The following is a 19013-nucleotide window of genomic DNA, read 5'->3' on the forward strand; positions in this document are numbered from 1 at the left end:
TGAAAACCCATATACATTTATTATTTATTATTATTTTATTTTAATTAGCTAACAATAATTTAATATATTTATAAAAAATATATATATTTTATTGGATGGTCTACTTATTTATTTTTAGATATATATATTATTTTTGAAATTAAATATATATCTGCAATCTGAACAACCCAGTTCAATAATAACTCATATCCCATTCTACACCTAATAGAACTCTTGAAATATATATATATACCCTAATCATCTCTTCTGCTAAACTTTGCTCTCAAAACCTGTTTGTCACCTCCTTTTCCTACCAAATACTCTCAACAGGTATTTTTATAATCTTTTATTTATTGTTATACGTATATATATAAAATAATTTGATGTGCGCAGATAATTCTTAAATTTTTATTTCTCAATTCATCACCTTTGATTATGTTTTCAAAATAAAAATTCTCATTCTTTATTCAATAATGTGTGAATTTAATTTTATTTTCTTTCCTAGATTTGTTACAACTACTCTAGAAATTTATTTTTTTTCTTTGACCATTGGTATTGAATTGGGTTGATCATGATTACTGTGAGATAAGTAACATTCAATTTAGATTATATACATATATAAACCTTTGTATGTTCGTCCACGTCCGTCCAAGGTTTATATATATATATATTTGAATCCCCTTGTATCCACGTCCGTCCAAGGTTTATATATATATATATTAAAATTATTTTATTTTATTATTATTTAATATTTCTTTTATATTTTGGATATGTAGGAGATTCAAATATTCATTCTGTCAGCTGAAATTGTTTCTCTTTTATTAAATCTAGCTATTATTTTGGAGGTTCCAGGTGAGTGATAATTATAGCACATGGCACCGTTTCAGTCCCTTTCAAAATTTCTTAGCATTAAGTTTGTTATTAAATGAAATTTTAAATTAATATTTTAACAATTATTTTATATGTGATTTTCTACGGTTTTATTTTATTATTGAATTTTATTTCGATTTTGATTAAATAATTGATTTTTGTCAACTATCTCTGCATTAGACCTATTAGGATTTCGGGAACAGGCCTTTAATGTATTTATATTGATTGATATTTGACTATAAAATTTACCGATGTGTTACTGAATTGATTTGAGATTGATTTGATTTTATTGACTCTCTGAAACTATTGAAATACACTATTGGAATTGCACTATCAGTTATTCTGAAATTTTTTATTGATTTTGATTGATTTGTACAAATTGATTTTCTATTTTGAATTGGTACCTGTGCCCAGTATCTGTTTCTGTTATCTGACCCCGCCGTGTGGACTATCACGGTATTAGGTTGCATTGTCGAGTCATGCATCATTGCAGTTTTTGGTTTGCATTAGTATCATATGCATTGATATCTGTGAAGGAGGAGGAAGATATCTGATATCTGGTAGCGCGCTTACCATCTGGCTTTTGGTGATGTGGGGTATCATCACCCTGGTGTACTGTACCCTAAAATTTTTATTGAATGAATTTTCTTTTATATATATGTTTTATGAAGTTATTTTATTAATGATTTTGACAGCATGAGCATGATTTTATTGAATAGAAAATTTATTGTGAAATTAATCAAGCGTCTGCCTGTTCCTATTCCGTTGTGTGCTATAATAGCATCTAGCTCAAACCACGTTTTCTCTGTCTGTTATCTATTTCAGATCAGTAGAATTCTGCAGCTGATCCAAATATTCAATCCATTCTCTGGAGAGGGACAACTTTGATTTGTTTTCATGGTATGCCCGAATTCATGTTTTCTCGGGCTAATAATTAGTTTAGTTTATTGAACAGTTTAAGTTTTTATTGAAATCTGTAGAGACTCCGCAGTTTACCTATGTGATATTTATGATGTTTATTCAGCATTTTGTTTATTTGAATTTTGTCTATTTTTGAGATTAGTAAGTAACAATATATTTATTCAAGATATTCTGATAAGGCTTGCATGATTTAAGAATACTTAAATTATGCGCCGGTCACGGTTCAGAATTTTCGGTCGTGACACTTGTGCAAAGATTTAATAATCCATACTGGCCAAGAACAATTGAAATATTTTCCTTAATTACCTAAGGTGATGAATTCTATCTTGACAATTAAATATCTCCACATAGTTCATACTATACCTAACATTTTATATGGAAATCCTCGTACGGGTCAGTTCAGTAAATTTGTCACCACAAGCACTTACACATTGGTTCTAGGTATTTCACATACCTCAACTTAATGAGAACTGCTGTTTCCTTTCATAAAGAAAAGAATGCAATGTGTAATGGTCTCAACAGTTATATCAATGTCCGATCTTGATATAACATTGATCAGGAACATTTTTGAAACAATGTTATAATGCAGTTAGAATCTCATAATTATAACAACATTATAATTTTCACTGCTATGCATATAAGTCCCATGGACTTTATCTTTATTAATTAATATTCATTGAAATTAAATTAAACATTAAAGATAAAACAACATTTTATTAAGAATGAAGTGTTAATTGCAAGTGTGATTACTTAATTCATATATATATAAACTAACACCATCAGGCCTTAAGAGTTGGCCACAACAAACGGTGGATAGGAACTCCAGAGATGATGCTTGCTAGGAAAACTCAAACCCCCTAACAACCCCACACCAAGCAAGAACAATCTAGAAGGAGACATCGTAACCCAATAAGTCTTGAAGCCAACACTAAGATGGCAGACCCAAACAAGAAGGAACCCTCAATATTTGCACTCTCAACTTGTTCAAAAACCAAAAAATCTATATTTATAAGCCAACCCAATAAAATGAGGGAACCCACTTACCAGATCAAGGATGGGTGACCTTCCCCTACTCGGAGGGGCAAAAGAAGACCACATTGGGGTAGCAAAAGAAAGGATCTTGAACCCTAGTAGAAGAAAAACAAAAATAGAGAGACAATTTCCCTCTCTACACTTAAACCATTTTACTAGCACAGGCTATAAGTTTACATATTTTTATATTTAATAACAGAAAAATAAGAGTCTGTTTAACCTTGTAATTTAATCTATTTTTTAAATATTATTTAAAAAAATAATTTAAACAGTTATTTAACTATTTTAAAGTTATTATGACTAAAACATGCAAAATTTAATCTAAAATTATTTTTACTAATCTCTAATTAATATATTTTTTTTTAACATCAATTTAAATAATAATAATTAATTTAAATAATAATAGTAATAATAATAATTATACCAAAACAATAAAAATATAGAAATACATAGTTAATTTTTTTAATGTCTTTGACCTTTTTCTAGTAGACACAAGGCTTATTACTTGAATAAAATGAGCCTAAAATTCAACTAAGCTCATAATAATTGGATGTATTACATGGTAAATCCACACCAAAACAACTACTTTTTTTCATTAAATGCATTTTCATTCATTAATTTTAAATGATTATAATTTTTATGATAAATTATGTAGAAAATTACATTAAATGAATGTAAATTATATTTAATTAACTGTAAATTGTAAATTTGATATTTACATCCATTTGAAAAATCTATTAATAAAATAAAAAATAATAAACTAACAATAATAAATTCATTTTTATAAAAAATAAATTTAATAATATTTAATTAAAATTTTACATTAAAATTTATTAGTTATGTGAATTAATTTTATATTATCCATATTTATTGAAGTTTTCTCAGCTTCTAAAATTTCGAATTAAAATTATAATTAAATTAATATAATAAAATAAAATAAAGGCTGAAGTGAAATGATATATTTGCGATTAAGCTGATTTAGGTGTTCTGACCACCCAAGCAAAGCCCAGCCCTCCTCCCCTATCTCTATATCTCTCTCTGCAAAAGTAATTTTCCATCAGAGCTTGAAAACCCTAATACAGCCAAGGAAAGCACCTCTCGCCTTTGTTATTGTAATTGTTTTTACTTCTTCTCCGTTCTTCAATTTGTAATTACGCCTTTGCTCCTTCTCATTCTCTCTGATTTTGCCTTGTTTCGATCTTCACTCCCTCTCTTTCTCTTAATCTTATCCAGCTTCTCTGATTCCTTCTTTTCTGCGCCCTCCGATGGCCGAAGGAAAGTTCGATCTGCCTGATGATCTCCTCTCCTGTAAACCGTCCGATCACTGCTGGACCCCTAAAGGTACTCTCTCAGTAACTATTTTATTTTATTATTTTGTCCCGTTTCTTGCATCTAACTGATTCCGAGTTAATGTTAGGTTTTTTGTTTTATTGATCTGAACTCTACTATATCTAACTAATCCTCTCTGCTGCTGCTGCTGCTGCTTTTTTTTTTAATTATTTTTTTGGTATGGAACACCAAGCTCGTTTATTAGCTTGTTTGGTGATAATGAAGGTCATTTTTTTTTAAATCGTTTATTTTTTTTTTGAAATTATCTGTTACTTCGGGTATTATTGTTATTATTATTATTGATCGACTTAACCTTCATATGTGTGCACAATTTATGATCTGTATACAGTAGTTCTAAAATTAATTAGATTTACTGTATATTCCAAATTTTCAGTTAATATATATATATAATCAATCCAAAGAAGTACTGAGGGTCTAGCATCAAGTCGTTTAAATAGTCTTGCTGTTGTCTACGACTGAAATGTGAATTTCTTGTGACGAATAAATTAGAGATAGCGGCCTTCGAAACATCTTCTATTTTGGATATGAATCGAGTTTCAATTTATTTGCCGGGGTGATGAATCTGACCAATAAGCTTATTGTTTTCTGAATGAGCTTCAAACATGTAATGATTCTGTTGGTGTTTCTTTTTGACTTCTAATTGTGGCAGTTGAAGCTTTGGGAAGTGATGAGGAAAAAGTTTCTGCAGGCTTACACGATGAGACGAAAGGTAGCTCAGTTTTTTTTTTTTTTTTTCCTGGCAATTGGGTCTTATATCTGATGAGGCAATTTGTTATTCTTGGTTTTCCCCTTTTCTCCCTACTATGTAAGTAATGCTGTCGACTGACCATTTATCGCAGATCAACTGGCATCAGAAAGCAGCATGCCGTTGTCTCCTCAGTGGCTTTATAGCAAACCAAGTGAGACCAAGATGGTATATTCTAGTTCATTCAAACGACATTATTTGGTTTTTATTTTAGTTGTAATTTTTATAATAAATGTGAGTTTACTTATAACATTGTATTCATGTGAACTTATGAATTTGCAACTATTAATGTGTGAAAAGAAATATTGTGACATTCTGCACTTTGTATATTGACACTACAATTTATTATCATGTAGAAGCAACTTCCTTTCTGACTTTTGGTTTAAAATTCTTTTTGCTTCTACTTTGTGGCTTAGTGAAAAACTTGGGTTTACATCTACTGATACTTTGTGGCTTAATAATAAATTGTATGAAGTGGAAAGAAGGGGATGCTTTGTCCAAATGTGGTGCTTGTGCATATGCCTTGCCTTAGCGCTTCTTTTAAAGCTTAAGATATCTTTTGTGGATTGGAGTTACTCAACTAATTAAACTTTGAGAAGAAGTGTTCTATTATTCTTATTTATTTGTCTCCAAAGAATTATATAACTAATTAATACGAAAACTCTGAAACACTGTTTATTGTGGTAATAGAAAGATCAATCCATAGCATCCTAATAGGGAGTCTATCAGATGATACTATCCGTGGGCCTTGAGGCTGTGTTGTTTCTGCTTGTCATTTATTCTGGCTTAAGTTTTCTATTATTTCTTTTTTTCCAGTGCTATCATTAGCATTATTTCATGGTGGGTTCTATGGCTGTGTGACAGGATATGCGTGCTCTAACTTCAGTGTCGCTTGGGAATTCCAATGATCCAAGCCAGAAGGACGGTTGGCGTTTAGATGGAACTGAGGATAAAAAAGATTGGAGAAGGATAGCTACTGAGAATGAAAGTAACCGCCGATGGCGTGAAGAGGAAAGAGAAACTGGCATACTTGGTTCTCGAAGAGATCGTAGGAAAGCAGACCGTGTTTCTATCAGAGAAACATTGGAGAACAGAGTTTTGCCATCCCCTGATCGTTGGCATGAGGGTAATAACCGTAACTCTGGTCATGAAGCACGCCGAGATAGCAAATGGTCATCTAGGTGGGGTCCTGAAGACAAAGAGAAGGAATCCCGAACTGAGAAGAGGACGGATGTGGACAAAGAGAAGGATGATTCTCACTATGACAATCAATCATCTATAATTAGCAACCGTTCAGCTTCTGATCGTGACTCAGATTCTCGTGATAAGTGGAGACCACGGCATAGAATGGAGGTTCATTCCACAGGTTCCAATTCCTACCGTGCTGCACCTGGATTTGGACTCGAGAGAGGTCGGGGTGAAGGTTCAAATTTGGGGTTCACTATTGGACGTGGAAGGTCAAATGCCATTACTAGATCTTCATCTGCAGCCACCACTATTGCTCCTCATGCATACAAAAGTGGAAGTGTTATTGGGAAGCCAAACCTTGCAATGGAGACATTTTGCTATCCAAGGGGTAAGCTTCTTGATATTTATCGCAGACAGAAGCTTGATTCATCTTTTTCTGCAATGCCTGATGAGATGGAGGAATCTTTACCAATAACTCAAGTTGACATTTTTGAACCATTGGCCTTCGTTGCTCCTGATGCTGAAGAGGAGGTAAGCGATTGGGTTACTGCAATTAATCTATCTATTGTATCATCCTATTTGTTCATTTTGGTAAAAGAACTTTCATTTGAGTTTATTCTCTCTTGACCTGTCTTGGGCTTGTGATGCTGACAGGTCATACTTACTGACATATGGAAGGGGAAACTCACAAGTAGTGGGGTGGTGTATAATTCATTTAGAAAAGGGAGGTCAACTGAAAATGTTTCAGGTATTTTAGGTACAATCACTTGAACATTTTTTTAACGTTCTGCTTTATTATTATAATAATAGTAATTATTATTATTATTATTATTATTATTATTATTATTATTATTATTATTATTATTATCTTCTTTCTGTATGTTCCTTGTTTGTGTGCAGGTGCTGGAGACTATGAATCCAACGAGGGAAAATTGGGTATCCTCTCCTCAGTTCCCTCTGAAGAGAGTCCTGATACCTTTCAAGGTGCTGCAAACAATAGTGCATATCAAACTGATGGTGATCATTCCTTGTGGAATCATGATTCACATTTGAATGTTTTACATGGTGAGCAGTATATTGGTTTTTCCATTATATATTTTCTACATAAAATTTTCTGCATATTTTAGTAAGAATTAGATTACTTTGGCAGCACCATTTTTATGTTTGAATGAAATTGAATTGCACATTGTTCCAGAAAAAGATGTTGATCATGAAGGAAACAAGGTTAGAGATGATGAATTCACTGCCACAGATCTGGAATGTGTTGTTACTGGGACTACAAAAGAGATTATCACTTCTTCCCATGGTGCTTCTCAGCTTGATATTGGTGAAAATGGACAGAGAGTGAACTCTGCTTTGACTAGACATTTTCATTCTGATGATGTTGACTCAGCCTCTTCTTTTGATGTTAAATCTAAGCTTCCTGATGATTCAAACTCACTATTTGTTCTGCCCTCTACTGACCAAGACTGCAGTGTCACTATGTTGCCCTTGGCGAGTAAAAGTGAGGCAAAAGATCTGGAAAGGAGTACACCACTTGAGGACTTGTACTTCTATTACATTGATCCTCATGGGAATACTCAAGGACCATTTCTTGGAGCTGACATCATCTTGTGGTTTGAAGAGGGCTATTTTGGGACAGATTTGCCAGTTCGCTTGGCAGATGCTCCTGAAGATACATCTTTCCAGAGTTTGGGAGACATCATGCCACACCTAAAACTGAGGGGAATGTTTCCCAGTTCTTTGCAGGAACCGTCTAGTGCTTCAGGAGGAAAGTTGGAGCCTGGTTTGCCTCCTGCTGCTCCAGAAAATACTGATTCAGCTGCAGTAAATGAGTTGTGCCAGCCAATGTCTGACTTAAGTAGCCTCTCAGCTCAGCATGTTCAGTCAAGAATGCCTGAGCCTAAAAATCCACTTCAGTTTCCACACTCCGAGGATCAAAGTTTTCTTGATTTTGTTGCACATGATGAAGGTTCTTCTGTGCTTCTTAATATATTTTTGGTTAAGCAAAAATAATACTTGTAATTTTATTAGCAATGAGGTTTCTTCCTATATTGCATTCTAATGATGCTCTTTGATTTTCCAGAAATTGTTTTTCCCGGAAGACCTGGCAGTAGTGGCTATCCTATCATGCAACCATCTGGGAATGCTCATGATCCTTTAGCAAAATCAAATGGTCACCCATCTTTTCCAGATGAATTGACAGAACCTGGTCTACCATATCAGAGTGATAATAAGTTGCACCCTTTTGGCTTGTTCTGGTCTGAGCTTGAAGGCTCTCAATCTCAAACTAGACAAATTGAGTCATCTGATATGCCTTCCACTGTGGGAAGACCCGCGGCATTTGGTGCTATGCCTGATCGAGCTGCTGTGGCAGAGAAATGGTCTGATGTTTATGGACAAGAGATGCTTTCTGTTCCCAACTCATTTCAAGATGCCACTGCTGCTCGCCATTTGTCACGTGTTGAACAAGAGCCTAATCATTTTGGCCTAGCTGAGCAGCTTATGTCACGACAATTCCAGCAGCAGCAGCAGCTCCAACAACGAAATATGCTATCTCATTCACACTTGAATGACTCACTCCTAGAACATGTGACAGGTCAGAATCTTATTCACCATCAGCAGTTGGCCAACCATCCCGTGCCAGATGTGGAACATCTTTTGGCACTTCAGCTGCAGCAACAGCGGCAGCTTCAGCTCCAACAACAACAGCAGCAGTTTCATCAACAGCAAAAGCTTTTGCAGGAACGACAACAATCACAAGCTCGGCAGGTGCTCCTTGAACAGTTGCTACATGGTCAGATGCCTGACCCTGCCCTTGTACAATCACGTGTTGATCCTATTAGAGCTAACAATGTTCTTGATCAAGTTCTGTTGGAGCAACAACTTCTACATGAGCTGCAACAACGGTCTCAACATCCTCAAAGGCACTTTGTTCCATCTGTTGAACAGCTTGCTCAAGCAAAATTTGGTCAGGCATTACAGCAAGATCAACAGAGAGATTTATTTGAGCTATTATCTCATGCCCAGCATGGTCAAATTCAATCTTTAGAGCATCAAATTCTTCAAGAACAGCTGCAGGCAAGGCAGTTGCCTATGGGATTGAGACAGCGTATGAATATGGAAGAAGAGAGGCATATTGAATCTCTCTGGCCACCGGTTAATGAAAGTGATCAGTTCTTCAGGAGTCTTACTGGCAATCATAGAGCTCACTCTTCAGGAATTAGCCCTTTAGATTTTTATCAGCAGCAGCAGCAGCAGCAGCAGAGGCCACCACATGAGGACCAGTTGAGCCAACTCGAGCGAAATCTTTCATTTCAAGACCGACTTCGGCAAGGGCTTTATGAGCCGGGCTCATTGCTGTTTGAGAGGTCCCTGTCCTTGCCTGCTGGTGCTTCAGGAATGAATATGGATGTTGTAAATGCTATGGCTTGTGCTCATGGTTTAGATATGCAGGAGTTGAGCACACGAATGCAATCTGCTGGCCAAGTGGGAACGTTGTCTTCTGGAAATCACCCACATGATCGTCATCACCCTATGGTTCCTAACCAATTCCATGTTTCACATCTAGATGCGATTGAAGGCCGCTGGCCTGAAAGCAATGGGCCAATAGTAAACGACTGGATGGAATCCCGAATTCAACAATTGCACATCAATGCTGAACGGCGTAAAAGGGAGTCTGACATTAAAGTGACTGCTGAAGATTCAAGTTTATGGATGTCAGATGGATTGAATGATGACAAATCAAGGCGATTGTTCATGGAATTGCTACATCAGAAATCAGGTCATCAACCTTCAGATTCGGTACAGATGAATGATGGAATGTCTTTTGAGAAGAAGTCAGCATCAGGCATTTACTCTGGATCAAGCTCTTCTGATCACCTTTTTGCTGTTGTTTCAGACCAAGAAGCCAGTCTAAACAACTCACTTGCAATAGGGTCTTATGGTTCTAATACTTGTCAACTAGCAGAGGTTTCTTCAGCTGGTGAGCGGGCAAGTAATATGGGAAACACAGAAAAATTACTGCTTAGATCTGAATCTGGAGCAACATGTGGGGGAAATTTATCATTGTTAGGCATTAGTGAGACTTCGCAGGCAGTTCTCGCGGATTCTAACTTCATTGATAAGTCGTCTATCAATAGAGAGTACCTAGACGTAGAAGGGAGGAAGTATGGGTCCAAAATGCAGGGTATGGCAAAGAGTTCAGTTACTGAGATTCACAATGGCATAGGTGATCAAGCACGGTTGACTGCTACAGATCATGGAGAGGTTACAGTTAATGTTCTCGGCAGGCATTCTTCTCTTGGTGTTCCTGGTAAGTTTCTCTTGATTTTTTTTTTTAATGTATTCAAGAGTTATCTAAATTTATGAAATACTTGCTGGTGGGAATGTAGGATGTTATGATGACAAGATTGGACAACAAAATTCATTTGCGGAAGATATTAACATGAATCAGTAAGTTCTATACTATTTGTTATCTTTGCTATTGGCTGAATAAACCTAGATTTGTTAGCGTAGAAGAAGATACTCCTAGCATATGACATATTGGTTTGTAGTTCATTTTGTTTTCTTAGTGTAATAGGCTGTCATTGAAAAACCATAGGCCTGCACATGGTTGTAGGAGTAATTGCACTATTATGTATTTTCTTTTCAAGTCTCTTCTCCCCCCCTTCCTCTTCCCTTGGTTTCAAATACGAAAGAATCCATTTCTGTATGATTCAAAATTTCTATTCATTTCCACCTTAAGTTTGCTACAACGGCAATGTTATGTTGCAAGAAAAGATGAACAAGGTTAAGGAGGGTTTTTTTTTCCCCCCCCTTCCCTTTAGGGTGTTATTTTTTGGGGAAAAAAAAAATCCTGTGGTTTGGGCCATTTTCAATTAAGGTCCTATGGTTTGAGTTTTGACAAATCAATACTCTGTAGTTAAGTACATTAGCTTTGTTTCAAACACCCTAATGCCGTTAATTGCTGTGGACGTGATGGGCAGAAAAAATGGGTTGACATCAACAGCCATTCATACCTTCTTTGCTAAAGGACTTAACCCACATGGTAGTGGATTTTCAAAACTCAAACTGCAGGACCCTACTTGAAAATGACCCAAATCACAGGGTACTTTTTCGTATTTTGCCCTATCTTGTTTAAATAAAATATATGGATTGTTGGATTCATTTGTTCTTGAATATTCCACATTGTTTCTCTCGCCTGCTGGCTTGCTTCTTTGGAAAAGAGTTAATTTCTGGTTTCAAAATAAGGTCTCTAAATCTATTAAGGTAAAAAATAATACCCCTGATAGCAATGGAATCTGTCTTTTAGAATGATTTACTCTTGAAAATGCGCTGAAGCATTTATGTTTTTGTTTGAATTCATTCACAAGCAAATAAAATGTTTATGTATTGGGAATGATTCACTTTTGAAAATGTATTGGGAATGATTCACTCTTGAAAATACATACTCCCCTTGTTTGTTAAAGACTTAAAAAGTTTCTGGAATTTGATGTGTCGTGTCTCTATGACAGGGTGCCTGTACTCTTCAAAGGGCAAGAGAGTATATTGTTGAGGCGACCACCTGTCTCTCATGCTTCTTCATCTCAAGAAGGGTTATCTGAGCTGGCTGCTGATACAGTTGTCAGGGCGAAAAGTTCAAGTGGTGTTGAGGGTATGATTCCATCTTCTTACTCTGTCTTTTCACATAACCTGATTTTTGAAAACAATAGAAGAGGGTCTTCCTCTGAATTCTTGTATTCATTTGTGTGTGATTGCGCTCATTCCTGAGGTAAAATTGTGAATGTAAATTCTTCAGGTGGAAATCTTGTGAGCCAAGGTTCTGACAGCACAGCTTCTGGCAAGACAGATGTGCATTTCCGAAGAACCTCATCTTGTGGGGATGCTGATGTGTCAGAGCCATCATTTATAGATATGCTTAAAAGTAATGCCAAGAAGAACATTGCTCCAGAGGCCCACATGACAGCAGCAGGGTCAGAATCATCAGATGGGACACAAGGCGGCCGAAGTGGCAAAAAGAAAGGTAAAAAAGGGAGGCAAATTGATCCTGCTCTCCTCGGTTTTAAAGTAACAAGTAATCGTATCATGATGGGTGAAATTCAACGGATCGAGGATTAACCATTTGAGTTTTGTAATTTCTTTTGTATATTGCTCATTTACAAGTTGTATAGGTTCACAGTACGCATGGCAAAGCATTTATAGATTATTTTCCCCCTTTCTCTTGGGTCATTTTGCACCACCATAGTGATAAATGATGATGATACAAGGATGGGTAAAAATGCTTGTAAATCCTGATATGGCGTTGGGTACAGTAACTGGATCTTGTATAGATTAACAGTCACACATTAGAAGCTAATCAGTTTTAACAGATTCATATTTTTCTCACGGTTGGTTTCTTCAGTTCCTTGCTCTTTAACGTTTGAGGCTCGATTGGCAGGTTCAGCTTTACACTGCAACAGGCTCGATGGTTTATCGTAGATGGGTTTAAATGAATTGTTAGCAACACATTTGATTAAACCAGGATACCACTTTCTGTTCTGTGGTTCTCACTATAAATCGGTGCAGAAAGTGACTGAAATCTACAATCCATTTTCATCAATGGGCCGCCATTTCCATTTAGTATTCGACTGTTGTGTTGACTGCCTTGTTTGGCCAAATTGAGTGGAGAAGAACTCTTGGTTACTGCAACTTACCCAACTGTTATTTCACGTTGAAGGCTCTTCGATAAGTACTACAATTATGTTCAAATTTACCATTAATGTTTCTGTTAATGCCCTTCAATCCCATTCTCTTTGCAGATTAAGGGAAAAAAAATTAGTGTTAGCTGCCCCACATGTCAGTGTTTGCCCCATGGCTGGAAGACAACCTCGAAGAGAAGGGGCAAATATTTTTATATGGGTATGACGTTGACGCCCAGAATGGGGCACTGAGTTTAATATGTGAACCTGCCATTTCAAAGGTTCAAATTACATCTGAACTCTAGAAGGATCATGGTTTGGCATTGATAGGTGGAAGTAAGCAGACAGAAAGGGTTTCCTGATATGTGAGTAGCTATCAAAAACTCAAAATCTACAACCTTATAAATTATCAAATCTATTGAGTGCTCTAAATCATCTTGTCATCTCCATGGCAATGCCTTGAAACTGAAACTGCCTAACTTAGAGCTTCAACCATTAAAATGCACCATGGCATGAGATCTACCATTGTCTCCCGGGTCAGTTGAAGTCTCAGTAGCCTTGGCCTTCACCAATGGCAACAATAGATTCATTAATGGGACTTCTCATGCTTGCATTATAGCTAAAATAAGCACTGAAATCATACCTGTGGGAATCCCAATAACTTCAGAAGCTCAAAGAAGACGAGGCTTTCTTCATCATTGCTGCAAGAAGAGAAATGCACAAGAATAAGAAAGATGTTACGTGAAACTTCCCTTTCTACCCTCAACCTGATCCAATCAGACTAGAAAATTCAGCATACCAATCAACAACAATTTGTACCTGAAGATTATTACCTTTTGACCAGATGGCCACTGTAGAAAGAGATGATTCTCATTGATATCAATTAATCTGTACATGGGTATATATATACAATTGATTCCTATAATTGTGTTCTACTAATTAGGAAAAAATCATAAATAAGAAATCCTAAATAGGAATACAGAATACAGAATATACAGAGAAATAATATAGTGATTGACTTTCCATAACACTTCCCCTCAAGTTGGAGCATAGATGTTAATCATGCCCAACTTGTTACAAATGTAGTCAATCCTAGCTCCATTCAGAGCTTTTGTGAAAATATCTCCTAACTGCTCTCCAGTTTTGATGTGTCCTGTTGAGATGATCTGTTGTTGAATCTTTTCACGAATAAAGTGACAATCAATCTCAATATGTTTGGTCCGCTCATGAAATACCGGATTAGAAGCAATATGAAGAGCAGCTTGATTATCACACCACAATTTCGCAGGCAGAGAGGTCTTAAAACCGGTCTCATCTAGTAATTGGAGTATCCACATTACCTCACATACTGATTGTGCCATGGCTCTGTATTCGGATTCAGCACTAGATCGAGAAACTACACTCTGCTTCTTGCTTCTCCAAGACACCAAATTTCCTCCAATAAAAACGCAATAACCAGTAGTTGACCTCCTGTCAACCTTAGATCCAGCCCAGTCGGCATCTGAAAAACATTCAACATTCAAATGCCCATGATTACCATATAGCAAACCTCTTCCTGGAGCGCCCTTCAGATAACACAAGATTTGTTCCAAGGCTTCCCAATGAGCAACAGTTGGGGAAGACATAAACTGACTTACCACACAAACGGCGTAAGCAATGTCAGGACGAGTGACTGTAAGGTAGTTTAATTTTCCTACCAATCTCCGGTATTCTCTAGATCTTCAAACAACTTACTATCCCCTGTTAACAGTTGTAAAGTTGGAGTCATTGGTGCGCTACAAGGCTTAGCACCTAATTTTCTTGTCTCTGTTTTCTTTGAGACAAGAAAATACCCTTCTTACTTCTTATAACTTCGATACCCAAGAAATACTTTAACAATCCCAAGTCTTTGGTCCAAATCGAGTTTGGAGGAAGGTTTTAAGAGATGAAATACTGCAGATCACTCCCGGTGATGACAATGTCATCCACATAGACTACCAAGAGAATTATGCCACTCAGATTGCCTATAAAATACCGAGTGATCACACTTACTCTTTTGTATACCAAATTCTGCATCGCTTCACTGAATCTCCCAAACCATGCCCTAGGACTTTGTTTCAAGCCATAAAGAGACTTCCGAAGCCTACAAACTTTACCCAACTCCCCCTGAGCAACAAACCCAGGTGGTTGCTCCATATACACCTCCTCCTGAAGATCACCATGAAGGAAAGCATTCTTGATATCCAATTGATGCAGGGGCCAATCATATGTAGCTGCTAAAGAGATAAACAAGCGAATAGAAGTAAGTTTAGCTACAGGAGAAAAAGTATCAGAGTAATCAACCCCATATGTCTGAGCATATCCTTTTGCTACAAGGCGTGCTTTTAACCTAGCCACAGAACCATCAGATTTACCTTTCAGTAAATAGCCATTTGCATCCAATAGCTTTCTTACCAGTGGGCAAAGGCAATAGTTCCCATGTACCATTAGCATCTAAAGCCTCCATTTCCTCTTTCATAGCATCACACCAGCCAGGATGAGACAGTGCCTCATTAACTGTAACACCCCTATTGGTATAGCCTGGTATATTTCACTGTTCCGGTGACCGGTGTCGGTCCGGACAATTAATGGGATTAGGGCCACACTTAAGACAATTTGAGAAGCCATAAACACAAATAATTAGTAATGTTTAATTAGTTAACTATAAATAAGAAAAACATAACATAAGAGGTTAAACGAGCCGAGTCACAGCGATGAGTGACCTCCTCGGGAACGACTGCGAAGTCATTTTAAACTCAAATTTCGAACCGTAAAAAGTGACGCTGCGGTCCTTAGGACCCTTATGAACACAGTGGAAAAGAGAAAATCACGAAAAAGAACTGTTAAGTCAGTCAAATAATTAGGTCAGGGAGCCGGAAGAAATATTGGATTATTTGCAAACCGGGATGAACCGGCGAGGGGCAATTTGGTCAATTGACCCCGAGAGCTGACTCCTGACATAACTGTCAAATAAAATCGGAGAAAAGAAAATTTCGGAATCGACAATAGAATTAAAGAACTAATAGAAAAATAAATAGAAAAAAAAAAAGGAAAGAAGTTAGAAAAGTCAAAGGTGATGTCATAAAAGAATTAATAAATTGAATTAATTAATTTGGATTTAAGGGTCTTCCATAAGCAAAATAGATAAAAGAAAAGAAAAAAAAAATTTTTGATTACTTCATTCCCGTCACTCTTTCTCCCTCATTTCTCTCATTTCCCTTTCCACCATTAACACCCATTTCAAGCTTTCAAAAGCTTGATTTTATTTTATAAACTCCCTAACTCCTTTAAGTAAGTCTTGTTCTTGGACTTTGACAAGCATCTTGACAACAAAAAGAGGAGGAAAGAAAGAAGATTTGAAAAGGGAGAAATTCAACAAAAGAGGTTAGTGGTTAGTTTTTAATATTATGTTTAAATTCATAATTAAGTAGTTGAATTACACTAGAAATTGTGGAAAAATACAATGAAATAAATTGTTGAAGGACCAAACCTAAATTTTAGTCAACTAGGGTTTGAGGATGTGTATGCATGAACTTGGTGAATTTAAAGGTGTATGTGAGCTTATTGGTGTTGAATGATTAGCATTAAAACAATTAAGTGTGATTAATTACAATAATTAGATGAATTAGGGTTTGGAGGCCTAGGGTTTGAGGCAAATTTTGGAGAAATACATAAATGGCATGTTTGACCTATTGTGAAGTGAAATAGTGGTCAATTATGACCAAATGAATTGTGTGGGAATGGTAGGAAATTAAACCAAATTCGTAGGTCAATGGTCATCTTTGGCAGCATGACCAAACCCACTGAAGGACCAAAACTCAAATTTTACAAGTCCAATTGATATGCCACCAATTGGAGATGAAAATAGACATAAAAGAGCACAATTTTCATTAAGGAACCATTGCCAAAAACTGACCAAAACTTGGTGAAACAATTGACCAAAGTGAGTTGATAGCAGGCTGCCATTGCACTAAACTGACCAAATGAACAGTGTGGTCATAACTTGAGCTAGGTAGGTCAAATTGACCTGAAATTTTACCAGCAATTAGATATGATATAGACCTAAAACTTTCATGAAGAACACCAACCCAAATTATGCCATTAACTCATTCAAATCATTGAGCAAAGTTAAAATTTCTGTACTGAAATTCTGCAGATTTTTAGTTGAGCAGCAATGTTTGGATAGCTATAACTCTCTCTAGAAAACTCGGATTTAGGCGATTCTTGAACCGATGGAAACCTAAGACATAGTACAACATTTCATATGAAGAAAGTGAGACCAAATTATGAACTTAACTTGATCAAACAATTGACCAAAGTTGAACCAAAAATCGACAGCACCTAAATTGCGGTATGAGCGATTGCACGTGAGCGATAAACTTATTTTGGCCATAACTTGAGCTACAAAACTCCGATTGAGGTGATCCAAAAATGAGAATACACTTAAGACAATAAGGAACATTTTCTATGAAGGAAATTTTGTCAAATTCCAACAGTAGATCAACCAATGGAATAGTGCAACTTCGGAAACCAAAATCGAAAATTGGCAATTTTGCCAAAATGACCTAAGCTTTAAACAAATGACGAAAACCAACAAGTTTGGTGACCAAAATGTGGTATGTGGGTGAAGTTGGAGTTCCCATACCTATTAAGCCTTAGAAAGTCAATAATTTGACTTGAATAGTGCAGTGAATAGTAACCCAAAACACAAAATTTCGAGAACGTCGAATTTAACACGTTAGAGTTAGGTAAATGTGAAGCTAAGTTTATTTTGAATTTATTTTAAGTTCTAGTACTGAAACATTGTAAAATTGTGTGTTTCAGTTGAAAAGAATATCGGGAAGGAACCCGAGGAACCGAGTCGAGGCTAAAGGACGACTCGTTTGAGGTTTGTGCACAATATTACTATGCTTTAAAAAAAAATTCATTGATTAAATGAATGAAATATGCATTTTATTGTTGCTTTGAATTGTTGAAAGTATTGTGACCTTACTTATGATGTTTTGATTCAAATTGTGAAAATTATTGTGTATATTTGAAATGACAATGTTTAGCAAATTGTTAAGATAAGTTTTAAAACCACAGTATCATGACCATATATTTCAACACCTCACTAGCACGACTAGTGGGGGTAATTAGTTTCGAATTTTGATTCCTTCTCTGGAGAAGTGTTGAGGTGTGCCAGTAGAAGAGGATGTGAATGGATATCCATATATTTGAGCTAGCTAGCCTTGTGACATGATTTCTCTTTAGCCTCTGGCTATCGAGATTCATGTGATTTCTCTTAGCCTCTGGCTATTGAGATTCTATTTGTTTCGAATTGCATGATTTAACTGTGGGTTTTATGAAATGTGTTTTGATACTTTGAAATAAACTTGGTTTACATGTAAAATCTTACAATGCATGATTGTATTTAATTTTCATGTTTAGTCAAATTTTTGAATGAATGTGCTTTAAGTTTTGCATAAAGATTATTTTAGTATATTGTGCACCACTGAGTCTTAGTACTCAGCGATAGCTTTTATTGCTGTCGCAGATATAGAGATTAGAGGAGCAGCAGACTGAGCTGCTGAGGTGTGTGAAGTCATCAGCTTGAAGTCTTCGGATATAATTTATACCCTAATCAGAATATTTCTTTTGATGTATATATTGCACATAAATGTATGGACATGTACATGGGTCTTGAGCTTGTACAAAGTTTGTATAAAAGTTGTAATAAATTTTAGTTTGGACTTCAATGTAAATTTTAGTATGATGAATATATAAATTGTTTATCTTGAATGGAATACGAATAAATGATATTGATGGATGATTTTGAAGAAATTATTGAACTTGTGAATTTGAGAAATTGATTGAGATTGAGTTTGAAATTGAAGTAGTGGTTGAGAAAACTTTTAGAAGTGCTTTTACAGTATTCAAGAACTGTTTTCTCAAAATACAGAGGAAACTCACAAAATTTTTATAAAATTTATGGAAAACTAAAATGGCCAAAAATATTAATTAGTTTTAATTTCAACTAAATGTTTTAAATACTTATTTGAAATGCTCACCACTTGTCAAAGATAAGAAAATTGTTTTAAAATCCCTTGTAGGGTACTTAATGAGTTATCGGTAGGTGAAGTTCGGTCGTTCATTATGTATTCTACGGATCATGTTATGCCTTACAGAGGGGTAAGGTGTGACATGTTTTAGTGGTATCGAGCAAGTTTTTGAATTATGTTTTAAATTGT

General features: G+C 35.8%; 1 protein-coding gene and 1 long non-coding RNA gene across 4 annotated transcripts; both read left to right on the top strand.

Moving 5' to 3' along the window:
• Positions 1 to 3769: 3769 nt before the first annotated feature.
• Positions 3770 to 12472, top strand: LOC110638176 (protein ESSENTIAL FOR POTEXVIRUS ACCUMULATION 1). 3 transcript variants are annotated; one of them, XM_021788635.2, is made up of 12 exons: positions 3770 to 3914; positions 4036 to 4143; positions 4802 to 4861; positions 4992 to 5065; positions 5762 to 6616; positions 6740 to 6842; positions 6986 to 7150; positions 7281 to 8057; positions 8172 to 10400; positions 10480 to 10540; positions 11602 to 11741; positions 11886 to 12472. In XM_021788635.2, exons 2-12 carry the CDS (start codon positions 4068 to 4070, stop codon positions 12203 to 12205), a joined length of 4860 nt encoding a protein of 1619 aa, XP_021644327.2. In that variant the 5' UTR covers positions 3770 to 3914; positions 4036 to 4067; the 3' UTR covers positions 12206 to 12472. The 3 variants fall into 3 exon arrangements, with proteins under 3 accessions (XP_021644327.2, XP_058005555.1, XP_021644328.2); XM_058149572.1 differs by having other exon boundaries at positions 3778 to 4143; XM_021788636.2 differs by having other exon boundaries at positions 3778 to 4143; positions 6740 to 6833.
• A 3509-nt stretch (positions 12473 to 15981) lies between these two features.
• Positions 15982 to 18388, top strand: LOC131181453 (uncharacterized). Its single transcript, XR_009149954.1, has 3 exons — positions 15982 to 16167; positions 17608 to 17671; positions 18320 to 18388. It is a non-coding gene; the product is annotated as an uncharacterized LOC131181453 (long non-coding RNA).
• Positions 18389 to 19013: the final 625 nt, after the last annotated feature.

This window comes from Hevea brasiliensis, chromosome 7 (genome assembly GCF_030052815.1).
Source record: "Hevea brasiliensis isolate MT/VB/25A 57/8 chromosome 7, ASM3005281v1, whole genome shotgun sequence".
NCBI lineage: Eukaryota > Viridiplantae > Streptophyta > Magnoliopsida > Malpighiales > Euphorbiaceae > Hevea > Hevea brasiliensis.